This window comes from Eriocheir sinensis, chromosome 10, assembly GCF_024679095.1.
Source record: "Eriocheir sinensis breed Jianghai 21 chromosome 10, ASM2467909v1, whole genome shotgun sequence".
Classification (NCBI taxonomy): domain Eukaryota; kingdom Metazoa; phylum Arthropoda; class Malacostraca; order Decapoda; family Varunidae; genus Eriocheir; species Eriocheir sinensis.
This window is the reverse complement of record NC_066518.1, coordinates 22,687,586-22,701,686: the sequence shown is the minus strand read 5'-3', so window position 1 is coordinate 22,701,686 and position 14,101 is coordinate 22,687,586. Positions and strand designations below refer to the sequence as shown.

General features: G+C 38.6%; 1 protein-coding gene across 1 annotated transcript in view; it reads left to right on the top strand.

Moving 5' to 3' along the window:
• The window catches only part of LOC126996371 (hemicentin-1-like), a gene marked incomplete at its 5' end in the record, with an annotated part of 130,842 nt that overhangs the window by 79,165 nt on the left and 37,576 nt on the right, over positions 1-14,101 (top strand). The window contains 1 exon segment of the mRNA XM_050856741.1: positions 12,216-12,360. Coding sequence (XP_050712698.1) covers positions 12,216-12,360 — 145 coding nt within the window.

Here is a 14,101-nt window from a genome sequence, read left to right as displayed (position 1 = left end):
GTTACACTTGATTGAGAGACTGTAAAATAATCATGAACATTAACGTTATCGAATCCCTTGAAAATTTTAAACACTTCTATATGGTCATCTCTTAGCCTGCGCTTTGATACGCTGAATAAGTTCAGTTCTGTAAGTCTGTCTTCGTACGGTTTGTTTCGCAGTCTAGAGATCATTTTAGTAGCTCGACGATGCACCCTCTCGAGTTTATTTATATATTTTCTGTAATAGGGAGACCAAAGCTGAACGCAATACTCAAGATGTGGGCGAACTAACGAATTGTACAGTGGCAATATTATTTTTCTGATTTGTGTTCAAATGTACGACCAATAAATCCGATCAGTTTGTTGGCAGTATTTTACTACTTCTGTCCAATGTTAACTCGGTTTAAGATCGTTCGAAATTATTACTCCAAGATATTTTTCTTTGCTGGCTTCAGAAAGTCACAGTCCGTTAATTTTATAATTAATACGATCGTTGTTGATTCCGATATGCATAAACCTTGAACTTTTCAATAATGAAATTCATTTGCCATATTCGTGCCCAACTGCTTAAACGTTCGAGATCAGCTTGGAAGTGTCCCTTATCCGTTGTCGTAGTGACTGCTGGCTATTTCTGTGTCGTTGGCAAATTTCGATATTTTACACGATAGCCCCTCGTCAATGTCATTTACGTACACTAAAACCAGAACAGGTCCCAACACCGACCCCTGTGAAACACCGCTTTTGACATCTCGCCAGTCAGATGATATACCATTCATAACAACCCTCTGTTTACGGTCGATCAGCCAGTCTTTGAGACACTTATGAATATTACCGTGAGCTTGCAATTTACTAAGGAGGAGGTTGTGAGGGATTTTGTCAAATGCTTTCTTAAAGTCCAAATATACAATGTCTACTGATTGACTTTCATCGTATTCATTAAAAATGTAGTTGAAGAAATCGAGAAGGTTAGTCAAACAGGAACGTTTGTTTCGAAAACCATGTTGCGAATCCTTAATTACTCTGTTATCTTAAAAAAAAAAAAAAAACTTACCATTTTTTCACGAATGATCGTCTTAAAAATTTTGCACACGATTGACGTTAGACTGATCGGCCGATAATTACCTAGTTGGGACTTGTCGCCTTTTTTAAAGATATAAGTTACGTTAGCGAGTTTCCATTCTAGTGGTACATTTCCAATGTTTAGTGACTTTGATAATTTGCTCAATAGGGGCTTGCTGATCTGATGCTTTGCCTCTTTTTATCTGGGCCGGGCGTTTTGTTTACTTTAATATTATCGATAATTTGTACTATATCACTTTCAACATTGTCGCTAATACTACTCAAGGATGTGTCATCAAAATATCTAGGGGCTTCCGGTTGCCTTTCGGATAAGATTTCTTCTGTAAAAACGGAGGCAAAAAAATCCTTCAATATGTTAGCGATTTCTTTATCAGCATTCGTGGATTCGCCATTTACAGTTGCTATTGGGCCAATGCTGGGGGTGAAAACTTTTTTTTTTTTTCTCACGTAGGCAAAACATTCTTCAGGATTTGTTTTGCTGGCCCTTGCAATATGAAGCTCTAGGTTTCTTTTATTGAGACGTATGATTATTTTTGTTTATCGGTGTAATCTTTGGAATTCAGTTTTATCTGTTTCGTTATTTGTAATCAAGTATTTGCGACGCGCTCGATTTTTATTCTCAATTTGGAGTTTGAGTTGATTGTTCCACCATCTAGGCTTCCAGTTGGCTGTTGGTCGTCTTTTACGGAATGGTACGTATAAATTCACGGCTCTACTTAAAGTTTCTGTGAATGTTTCCAAGCTTTATTTATATCTGAGGCTGCAGAAATTTCGCTCCAGTCTGCATTCGCTAATAAATTTCTTAGTTTGTCAAAATCCGCACGTCCGTAATCAGGTATTCTTTCTTCACTCGTTTTCATGTCCTCTTTGATTTTTATTTTAAACGAAATCATTCCATGACCGCTGTCGCTGAATTATGTACCAACATTGTGATCATTAACTAGGCTTTCTTTAGTTGTGAGAACTAGAACGAGGATGTTATTTTTGCGAGTTGGTATATGCACATGCTGATAAAGCGCACTTTCTAATAAGTTACTTTATAGATCGTGACCTGAGTGTATATTTAACGTGTTTCCCCAACTCTTTACTGGTAAGTTAAAGTCTCCCATAATTACAGCTTCAAAATGATTTCATATGTTAGAAATTTGTTCGAACAGTTTTCTGTCTATTTCCATTCCTTGGTTTGGAGATCTATAAACAATGCCAATAACTAATTTACTTGAACGTTTTTTTTAATTTCAACAAAAATGGTGTCTGTATTATGTATTCTTTCTACATTGATAGCGCATGGATTTATATCAGCACGAATTTATAAGATGACGCCACCACCAACTCTGTTTTCTCTGTCGCAAAGAAAAATTGAATAGCCGGGTTAGTTAAATTCCGCAATAAAATATGTTATTTGTATTCAACCATGACTCCGCGACGGCGATAATGTGGAAGTTTTCCGTTGCAGCAAGTTCTTCCGGGTCTATGAATTTATTTCGAATGCTGCGGGCGTTTACGTAACACGCGTTTATATGGTCAGGGTGGGATTGGTTGGTGGTCCTTTGATTGTTTACGTGGCGTTCTCTGTCGGGGTTCGCTGTTTTTTTTTTTTTTTTTCTGAAAAGTGACACCTGCTGACTAAGGAGTCTTCCAAGTCTAGCCGCCCCGACGGAATTTAGGTGCACACCATCGCGTTCGTACGTCATTTGCACCGTAGAAGTTGTCCCAAACAAACAAACTCGACATTTTCTTGAGCACATAATGACTTTAGTCGGTTGTTAGGGCAGAAGGCTTTACTGTAAAAGGCGTTACTTTCTCTCATCCGCGGGAGGATACCAGATATCATTGTTTTTGTTGTTTTTTCCTTGAATTGTCGGATCAGTCTATGATACTTTTCCATTAATTATTATGAACGATTGGCCTTTACGTCGTTCGTTCCGACATGGATGACGAACAGGGAGTTTTGGTCTGAGCCGGTCATAGCATCGTCGCGCGCCGCAGTGATGCCATCTACACCTATACCGGGGAAAAGTTTTGTTTAGTCGGCGCAACATCTGTGGTCATATGCCGGAGAGAGACAGAAGGGGAAGGAATTATAGGAGAAGGGAACAGATCCCAGGAGACGGGACACAACCCCCGATTAATACCTGGTACCGAATCACTGCTGGATGGACAGGGGCGTAGGGTATCGGAAAAGCCGCCCAAAATTTTCCATTCTGCCCGGGAATCGAAGCCGGACTCTCTTGGTTGTGAGCCGAGTGTGTTAACCACTGCACCACGAAGCCCCTTATACCGGGGAAACACATGCGCTTACGTTTATCTTATGAAGCACGACCGCAAAATTCTGTTAACTGACCTCTGATCATTGAATCGCCAATCAACCGGGTTTTGTGTTCCTCTTCAACTTTCTCCTTTAAAATATCAAATCGATTGAAGGTCTGAGTTCCAACATTTTTATTTGCGTATAAGGCCTGGCTCCATTCCTTACAGGAATTAAACCGTCATCAGGTGCTTCGGTACTCGGATTTCTCGTAACTTGGGCATATGTCGGTACGGTCGGGTTGGGCAAAGAAGGGGCAATGTCGCTAGTCTGCTGCACAACTATGTTGGCTGCAACAAATTCCTTCAGGGATTCGTGTTGTTTTTTTCTAAAATGTCATATTTCATTTTCAAATCGTCATACTTACGGTCGCTAACACAAAAGCGACAAGCAGAGGAGTTTCTAAAAATACTTAGGAGGGAACTTCTCGCAACATACTTCGCAATCTCTCAGTTGGGACAGCATTTTGAATTAGCAGTTTCTTAACTGACAATGAAAGCAAATAGAGCGCAGATACTGTAAACAAAAGGGTGTAACCATAATACAATTTAAAGAAAGTTAAATGCATAGAAAATAGATACTGCGGTTTCCCAGTGCCCCAGGAAAATAAAGGTATGGAGACCTCCGCAGGGCCAGAAAAAAACAGAAAATGGCCATTATGAGTGATGAGCTTTCGGATTTGAAGCTGGCGACAACCATTGAATAGACTACCCATAGGAAGGAAAAAAAAAGTAATAGTCCGGAGAGAAAAGAAGAAGTCCCTTTTAGTCGCCTTTTACGACACGCAGAGAATACGGTGGTGGAATTCTTTCACCCCCCAACCACAGGAAGAGGAGGAGGAGGAGGAGGAGGAGGATAAAATAACAGAGAGTAATGAAGAAGAACGGTGATTATTTTAGAAATATGCTAAAAAAAGCAGAAACAACACTAGTAAGAGTTGGACGAACACGACCAGCACGATAAGGAAATGAAGGATAGAGGGGGAGGAGTGAAATGGAGAAATAGAGAGAATTGATGGAAACAGCTGCCAAGAAGTACAAGCAGAAACATAAGAATGTGTAGTATAAAGATGAGTCAATTAAACGAGGTAAAGGATCGTTCAAATACCTGGTCGAGGAGAAAGAGTTAGATGAGACGTAAGAGAAATAGAGTGACAGAGAATAAGGACCGACGAGGCATATTAAAATGCTTCAAAGAAAGAAGACGATGGATAAGGAATTATATTTTTGTGTGTTTTTGTTGAAGGGAAGTAAAGGGGTGGTAATTTTCATATAAATAAATTATAGGTTGCAAGTTGCAAGGAAAAATAAGGGTAATATGAGAGAAGGAAACATTTAGAACTAAGGTGAATAGAAAGTCCGAAAGGAAAAAGAAGCATTAGCTGTATAATTAATGGGACGGATAGGGGATAATAACTAATGAATGAGAGTAACTTTTTTTTAACTTTTTATTTTCTTAGAAAACAAGGGGGGGAGGTGTTTATGAAGCGAAGAAAAGGAAACGAAGAGGATAACGATATGCAGACAAGGGATATTTGAGGCACATGAGTAAGGGTAAGTTAGAGGGAATATAGGCGAGGGGGAACAGTGCAAGAGGCCTTTCTACCTAGACGAGGTATGAGGGACGCGGGGGGAGTAATTCATTGTCACGAGTACAATGATAGATTTATGTCCGCGACGCAAAACATATCAACCTATACCTTAACAGGAGAGAGTGCGGGGAGGGGAGGACGGTAGAAACTGGGGCACAGCATGGTACGCCAGAGAAGCCAACAAGAGTAATGTACGTTGGTATGACTGTATAACCCATAGACGTAACCCATATAATTAATAATTATAAGTAGATATATCTAATATAAGAGTGGTAATATATATTCACGTTGGCATAGTTTGACGAAATGTATAACGGTTTTCCTTTAACACAATCTATCTCAATCCCTAACTTGTGCATGTCTCCCTGCGTAAATGTGTGTGTGTGTGTGTGTGTGTGTGTGTGTGTGTGTGTGTGTGTGTGTGTGTAATAATAATAATAATAATAATAATAATAATAATAATAATAATAATAATAATAATAATAATAATAAAAATAATAATAATAATAATTATAATAATAATGATAATAATAATAATAAAAATAATAATCGGTTTATTTAGGAAATTGCAACCGTTAGGCTGAACATGTAAATATTACGATAACAAAGAGTAAGTATAAAAAAACATGAAAGGGGTTTGGGAGTAGGTAATCTACAATAACGGAGGGAAAGTTGTGATGCATGAGGGGTGAGGAGGTAGAGGAGTGCTGTGTGAACGATGAGGCGGGAAGGTAATACTCTTCTGGAAGGTGAGTAGGTATTAATCCGTAATCCGAGGTCATCACAAGGTCAAAATAATGGGTCAGGTAGGAGCAGGTTACGGGAGAGAAAGGTAGAGGCGGTATCGGTCGTCACTCGGAAAAGGGCTTAGCGGTGAAACGCTATTCCATGCAGCGTTGCTGTTCGTGGGAACAAACTGCACACCCTCCGTGGTGAGCGGACTGCACCTTGCCCCCGCCTAAGTGACAAGGCCTCGACTGCATTGCACCTTACCAGACTTCAACAGCAGAATGGGCGGGCTGGTGAGCCTAGGGGGACCTCGGGGCCTCGGCAGGGGCTTCATAGAGGGCCGCAGCGGCGACACACTCGGCAATCTGTGTCCTCCCGGTACCACACACGCACTCCAATCAAGGGGGGGTCCAACAGGCTGGCTCCCGGGGGGGCTACTCGCTAAGAAGCGCCGCGACCCACGTCTGACATAGGTCAGGTCTGGGCCACAAGTGTGTGTGTGTGTGTGTGTGTGTGTGTGTGTGTGTGTGTGTGTAAATATGTCAGTGTTCATGAAAAAAATCTGCTGTCCCCTAAAAATAAAATCTTTCCCAGTGGCCATTTTGTATGACTCATGCACTCCCCAATGTGATGTGTATTAGTGTGGCTTCACTGAAGGGTCATGTCATACTAACGTGATTCCTGTGAATGATTGCACTTTGCCTCTAGCTGATAGTGGACGTAGGAGTGTTTAATATTATAGATATAGTGTTTCGCTGTGTATTCAAATGTTTGAAAAAATATTTGAAAACTGTTTTTTTTTATATGTTCCCTGCATTGCTACAAATCCTACACATTGTTGTTTAATAAAAAGTTATGAATAATTGCTGATAGACATCCAATTTGCATAAGAGTACATAAGCCAAAAAAACAGATCGACACGCTGATCTACTCATACATTCACATACATACACAAACTTAAAAGAATTCAGTCTGTGTGCGCGCGCGCGCGTGTGTGTGTGTGTGTGTGTGTGTGAGAGAGAGAGAGAGAGAGAGAGAGAGAGAGAGAGAGAGAGAGAGAGAGAGAGAGAGAGAGAGAGAGAGAGAGAGAGAGAGAGAGAGAGAGAGAGAGAGAGAGAGAGAGACAAGGATTTGGTATCATTGTTTCCGAGGGGAGAACAAACTTTTTTTTTTATATTCTTTGTGTTCTTTAAAGTTTTCATTTTTTTGTATAACCTTTTGAATCTACGGGAAGCCATTGTTAGTTGGCACAGAAAAGATATTTTATTCCAAAGTCTTTGTATATACGTTTTTTTTATGTCAAAAAGAGAGAGAGAGAGAGAGAGAGAGAGGTAATAAAAATCTATATACGCGTGTAACTGGTCTACTTCCGCTTGTACACCCAGACCAACCCTCGCGGACTTCCCAATGTTGTTGTAGCTCTCTTTTGACAGTGTTATTGGTTCTCTCTCTCTCTCTCTCTCTCTCTCTCTCTCTCTATATATATATATATATATATATATATATATATATATATATATATATATATATATATATATATATATATATATATATATATATATATATATATATATATATATATATATCTATTCATATCTCTCGCTCCTATGACCTATTACTCCCCTGTCCATATATATATTTTTTTTTACGTACATAATTGTTTCGTATTTTATATTGATCCATGTTAAAGCGCTTGTTTTTCAAAAAGAGTTAATCTTCCATCCATTTTACTTCATATGTTAATTTGCTTCATGAAACGATTTTACTTCATTCTGCTTCGTGAATATCAGGATGAGCGAGACGTGGCCAATTCTCGATTATTTTATTTTTTTCTTAATGATTCACAATCACTGGATGCTTTGTTGCATATGTGTCATTGGCTAATGATAGACAAGTGCGAAGTACGAGGAGGAGAAGGAAGAGAGAAAGGAGGAAGGAAAGAGAAGGGATGTATTGTAGCTTTGGACACTGAGAAGCATTGTAAACTCCATCAATCGAGGCTTCGAACATAGAAGTGCCTTTGAAGCTGCGACGCATTGTATTGTCATATCGCGTTAGATCATACAGCTTGCAATTTATGCCTTAACAATACACACACACACACACACACACACACACACACACACACACACACACATACACACACACACACACACACACACAGACACACACACACACACACACACACAGAGAGAGAGAGAGAGAGAGAGAGAGAGAGAGAGAGAGAGAGAGAGAGAGAGAGAGAGAGAGAGAGTAACGTGTTCGGCGTATAGTCAATAGGTGTTCGAATCTCTTGTGGAGTGATGGTACATTGGCAGTTTTCTTTTTATCATGTCCCTTTCTAGAGAGCAGAAAATTGGTAATTGAAATCTTTGAGAAGGGGAGTATCAAGACACCTCCCCAACCGAAATTGACCTCTCTTCTGAACATTCGTTCTATACTTTTTTTATGCTGGAACAGTGCTTGGCGTACTCTTTTGCTGACTGTTTCTATTGGTCTTGAGCCGCTTCCATTACTGTAAAAAAAAAAGTCAAGGGATATATCCCGCGCCCCGGGGCTCTGTCGGTGTGATGTGAAGGTCCCAGTATTTCCCAGACCTGTCCCTGCAGCTTCAAGCTTTGATGGCACTGGATTGATACCACGAGGCAAAGACGTGAGCAGACCGAACGTAAATGACACACACACACACACACACACACACACACACACACATATACACACACAGTGAGTTGTCGAAATATTCATGTCAGTACGAATGAATGGAGATATGGAGATGTGTACACCTATACCTAATGTGTGTGTGTATGTTTGTGTGTGTGTGTGTGTGTGTGTGTGTGTGTGTGTGTGTGTGTGTGTGTGTGTGTGTGTGTGTGTGTGTGTGTGTAATAATAATAAAAATGATAATAATGAATGGTTTATTGAGGATAACAGACAGCCTTGTGACTGAAAATATACAAACATACAAAAAAAAAAGATACACAAAGTAACAAGTAGCAGCCAACTAACTGTGTGTTTTACTAAGTAAGTAAGTAAATATTAATTGCTATCATATCCTACATATTACATTTCAAAGTAATTCTAGCAACAGTCTATCGAGGAATGGCTGCATGACAGACGGAGATTAAATTAAATATAGGGATTGTATCAAAACCATATACAAATATACGTATACTTGACTCTTACCTAGTTCAAATAGGTAAGTAATAATAATAACAGCAACAATAATAATAATAATAATAACAATAATAATAATAATAATAATAATAATAATAATAATAATAATAATAATAATTATAATCATAATAATAATGAAAATAATAATAGATAATAATTATAATGGTAATAATACTGTTAATATAATAATAATAATAATAATAATAATAATAATAATAATAATAATAATAATAATAATAATAATAGTAATAATGATAATAATAATAAAAATAATAATAATAATAATAATAATAATAATAATAATAATAATAATAATAATAATAATAATAATAATAATGATGACAACAACAATTACAGTAAGTAACAAGGCTAACATCGTCAGTGGTGTCCAGTATCAGGGTGTAGTTGAGAACACTGAAGAGAGAGATGATTCTTAATTCCCTTCTTGAATGAGTTAATATTGGTAGATTTAATGAAAATTTTATGATAATTTATTGGAAGGCTGTTAAACAGTTTAAGAACAAAACATAACACTCTGTTTTTGAACAGAGTTGTTCTATAAGATGGGCATACCAGATTAACATTGCTCGGGTTCGGCAGGGATTATTGACACATCTAAAAATTTCATTTCCTTTGTTGTTTCTTACCATCTTATATGCTGATAATAATGAAAAAAAAAGATTGTGAATGGATTCAAAGTTTAAGAAATTCATTAAAGAAAAGATGAGAGTGACAAATTCTTACTTATTTGAATAGATAATACATCAGATGGCGTTATGTTAAGGTTATGTCTAATTTTACACAAGACCCTGCATTTTTTTGAAATTTTGAAACATGCGTCATCAAAGTTGTATTAATTCCAGTTAAGATTATACGTCATCAATGTTGTATTTCCAGTTAAGATTTTTATCTATGTGAATCCCAAGAAATTTTGCATGCTCGACCTGATTTAATGGTGTGTCTTTTAATGTAACAGGAGGTAAGTGATAGTTAAGGGAACGATTCTGAAAGAACATTTTTTGTTTTTGTTTTTGAGACATTGAATTTTAATTGATTAGATTTAACCCATATATTAATTTGGTTTAATTCAGAAGTTAAATTGGAGTGCAGATAATTTATATATTTATCAGCTAATAGGAAGTTTGTGTCCTCAGCATAAATGATGAAATTAAATATTTTGCTAGCGTTTATGATGTTATTAATGTATATAAGAAATAAAATTGCTCCTAATACAGATCCCCGAGGTACACATTTAGATATGTTTATAAAATCGGATGATTGATTATTGCAAAATAAGGATTGGGATCTATTACTAAGGTAGCTGCGAAATAATTGAAACGGCACACATCTAATACCAATTTGGGTTAGTTTATCGAACAAACTGTTATGATTCAACGTATCAAAAGCTTTAGAGAGGTCAATAAAAATCCCCATAACAAAGTTTTTCCTCAATAAATTTATATACATCATTTATAAAGTGTAAGATTGCATTTTCTGTTGAACGGTTGAAGATGGTGAAATGTTGTTAATTAAGAGATTATTGTTTTCAAGATAATGTACTAAACGGGTAGCAAGAACCTTTTCGTAGATTTTACCAAAGGCTGACAAGATATATATTGAACGGCAATTGTTTATATTATTTTTATCACCGGACTTAAATATAGGAATAATTTTGGCCTTTTTTAAGTGATCTGGGAAAATATCTGTCTTTAGATAACTTTTTTTTTTTTTTTTTAAGTCGCGGCCTATAGCGCCGGTAGCCTTCTTCCCGGTGGGGCCTGATGGTCGGCCCAAGGCTTCTTCCCGGTGGGGCCTGATGGTCGGCCCAGCCCGTTCTGGCGCAGGCGAGTGTTTATAGAGGCGCCATCTTGTATTGGCTCATGCTGCCCTCCCGGAGCTCATCTTTAATCCTAGAATCTAGAGTCCGGGTTGATAAGTGGTCTTCTGGACAGCATGTGGGTAGTTTTAAGCCACTCGGGGGCGGCTGAAAAATCCCAGCTTGGTGTAACCGGGCGGGGATTGAACTCACGTTCTCCTGAACGCGGTGCTGTTACTCTGTCGACTTAGCCACCGCCTCCCCTGCTAGTAAAGCAGATTTCAATATTATTGGATAAATTTCGTCATAACCCGGTGTGTTAGTGTTCAGAGCATATAGATAGTGACTTCTGTTGTATTTGTTGGAGACATGAACATAGAAAAGTGAGGTGTTGGATTTAAATATTTAGTGTAATCAGTCAAAAATTCGATTCTGTATTACCAAATTTTAGGAAATGTTCATTAAATGCATTACTAATATTTGAGCAACGTGGGTCAATAAATATTTCATGACATGATGACTTATTAGTTCTTCCAAGAAGGGAATTAACAATTTTCCAATGAATCTTTGGGTTCCCTTGGTTGTCTTTAGGAGAATTTTTATAATAATTGTTTTTTGTTGTTCTCAAAAGCTTCGTTAAACTGTTCCTGTACTGTCTATATGTTTATTTGTATGTGATGGGCCAACGTTTTACTAGTCTAGCTAATCTTTTTTTTTCAGTAATGCTTCTATTCTGGGCTGAATGCGTGTGTGTGTGTGTATGTGTGTGTGTGTGTGTGTGTGTGTGTGTGTGTGTGTGTGTGTGTGTGTGTGTGTGTGTGTGTGTGTGAGAGAGAGAGAGAGAGAGAGAGAGAGAGAGAGAGAGAGGGGGGGGGGTTATATTGGTACATCTTCTATGTTATTGAGATCATTGTAAGAACCAGGTACTTATCATTAAAAATACAGGACCGAATATCATCACCATCTACAAAAGAAACTGCTGCTAAATTTACGTTACCAAGTTCGCCTGTCTGTGATCGCTAAACACACACACACACACACACACACACACACACACACACACACACACACACCATAAACTTCTTTAATTTTCTGTCTGTAAATTTTGTCACTGCATATTCTGTAGTAAATATCTGCACCATTAGTGCGTTAAAGAAAAAACACTTACATAATCATTTACATAACCAATTGTTTATTTCGACATTTAACTTTCCCCTTCTTATGTATCCGCTTCTATGTTACATAATCTTCAAGTGAATAATAATTTTAAACTTTCGACTCTGGACCCTAATCGTATGTCAGTTTACTTCTCCGTTCACATGTAACATTCTCTTAAATAATGCATACTGTCCGAATATTTCGCTGTCGAAATGTCGCATGCCATTCAAATAAGAGACACGCCAGTCCTCGTCGACAGACCACTTGATCTGATCGACTGACGTCAGTTAGTCTCATAGGCACCCTAATAGCCAACGTGTTGGCGATAATACAAAAACAACAACAACAACCTTTCAGATGTTTACTTTTGTTTTACAGGTGGACGTGAGCGATAACAAGACAGTGAGTGCTCTGACACTTAGGGTGGAACGGCGACACCACCACAGCCAGTTGGTGTGCCGCGCCAAGCACCCCAGCCTGCCACGGGAGACCAAAGAAGCAATCTACAGCCTCGATGTGTCATGTGAGTTTGGGCACAGAAAGAGAGAGAGAGAGAGAGAGAGAGAGAGAGAGAGAGAGAGAGAGACCCTCTGAGGAGAGTGATGGAGTGATGTGGCAGAAGCGCGGTCTCCCTGAGCCGCACCTAATGCTGGGATCACACATCCGCGATTTCGCTCTGCGACGGTTGGCGATTTTGAAAATTTCCGAAATCGGCATATACGCTCGACATCGTAGTGACATCCCTGCGATTAGTCGCAATAGTCACGCGGTAAAGCTCGCACGACTTGCGGGTGCCGGCCCGTCGCGCGAACATTTTGAAATGTTCAAAAAGTTCGCAGAAAGTCTGCGATATTGGCCAAATCGCACGATTATTCGCACGATTAAGCGAAAGACCATCGCAGTATGCGCTCGCATACCCTCGTCAAACGCAAGGGGTCGCGGTTTATGCGAGCGTATATGCGAGCGACTTTGTACATCGTGCGTATGGCAGCTACGTTGCTTCGGAAAGTGAGATGGCAGCGAGCGAGCGGGAGGGTGTGAAAAACCGTTGGCGAGCGACCACCCGCTGGCACTCACACTGTCCTGCCACACGCCGCTACCCTGCCCGCCTGCAAAATAATAACCAAATATTCATGAATTTATAATAATTGCATATTATTCCTAACTGCTAAATAATAGCTTAGTATTCATGAATGGAAAATAATAGAATAGTATTCCTTAATGCAAAATAATACCGTATTGTTCATAAATGCAAAATAATAGAATAGTATTCTTAACTGCTAAATAATAGCCTAGTTTTCATGGATACAAAATAATAGAATAGTATTCCTAAATGCAAAATAATAGCATGGTTTAACAAAATGAAAAATTATAAGCTAGTGAACACAGTAAAATTATTAGCTAGAGTACATAGTAAAATTATAATGTATTTCCCTTGACTACTTCATTAGCTTGTTAGCAAGTTATTACAGATTGTAAAACTCTTCCCACTTACAATTTATTACAGAAGTTGTAGATACGGTATAACATGCAGAAAACCTTACATCATACGAATAAAAGCCAATATTCCTCAAAACAACTTACTTTCTTCCCAGGAGATCACGACCCCCAGGTTAATAAGTGTTAACTTAGAAGCAAGAAACAATAATGCAATATCAGCGTCAGCAAGGGAGGGTAGCACGGGCTACTACTTACATGAAGCACTAGGTGTTCGTCACTACCCAACTATCAAATTTGAATAGACACATGCAACTGGCGTTGCCAGATGGGGATTATTTTATCATATTGAAAACCTATAAGATTAATCAGCCGAAATAATAACCTTAGCGGTAGAGTGTCGGGATATGCAGGGTGCCAAGATTAATTTCTGGTTAGTGTGTGTGTGTGTGTGTGTGTGTGTGTGTGTGTGTGTGTGTGTGTATATATATATATATATATATATATATATATATATATATATATATATATATATATATATATATATATATATATATATATGTATACGTATATAATGTGTGGTGTGTGGGGGGGATGGATGGTAGAGAGTGCGCGATAGTGTTGCCCGCCTATTATGGGTCGTATAGCGACGCGCCCTCGACGTTTTCTCGACCATGCGTGCGACGTCGAGCGTCGTCGAGTGGCTAGACGAGGAGAGGTGGCGCATAGTCGCCAGGCCCTGCGTTCATCGCGAACCGTCGCAACGGGTTTTATTTTTCAAAATTGGGCTCCTCTGCGTACAGTCGCGCGCATTCACGCACGATTCA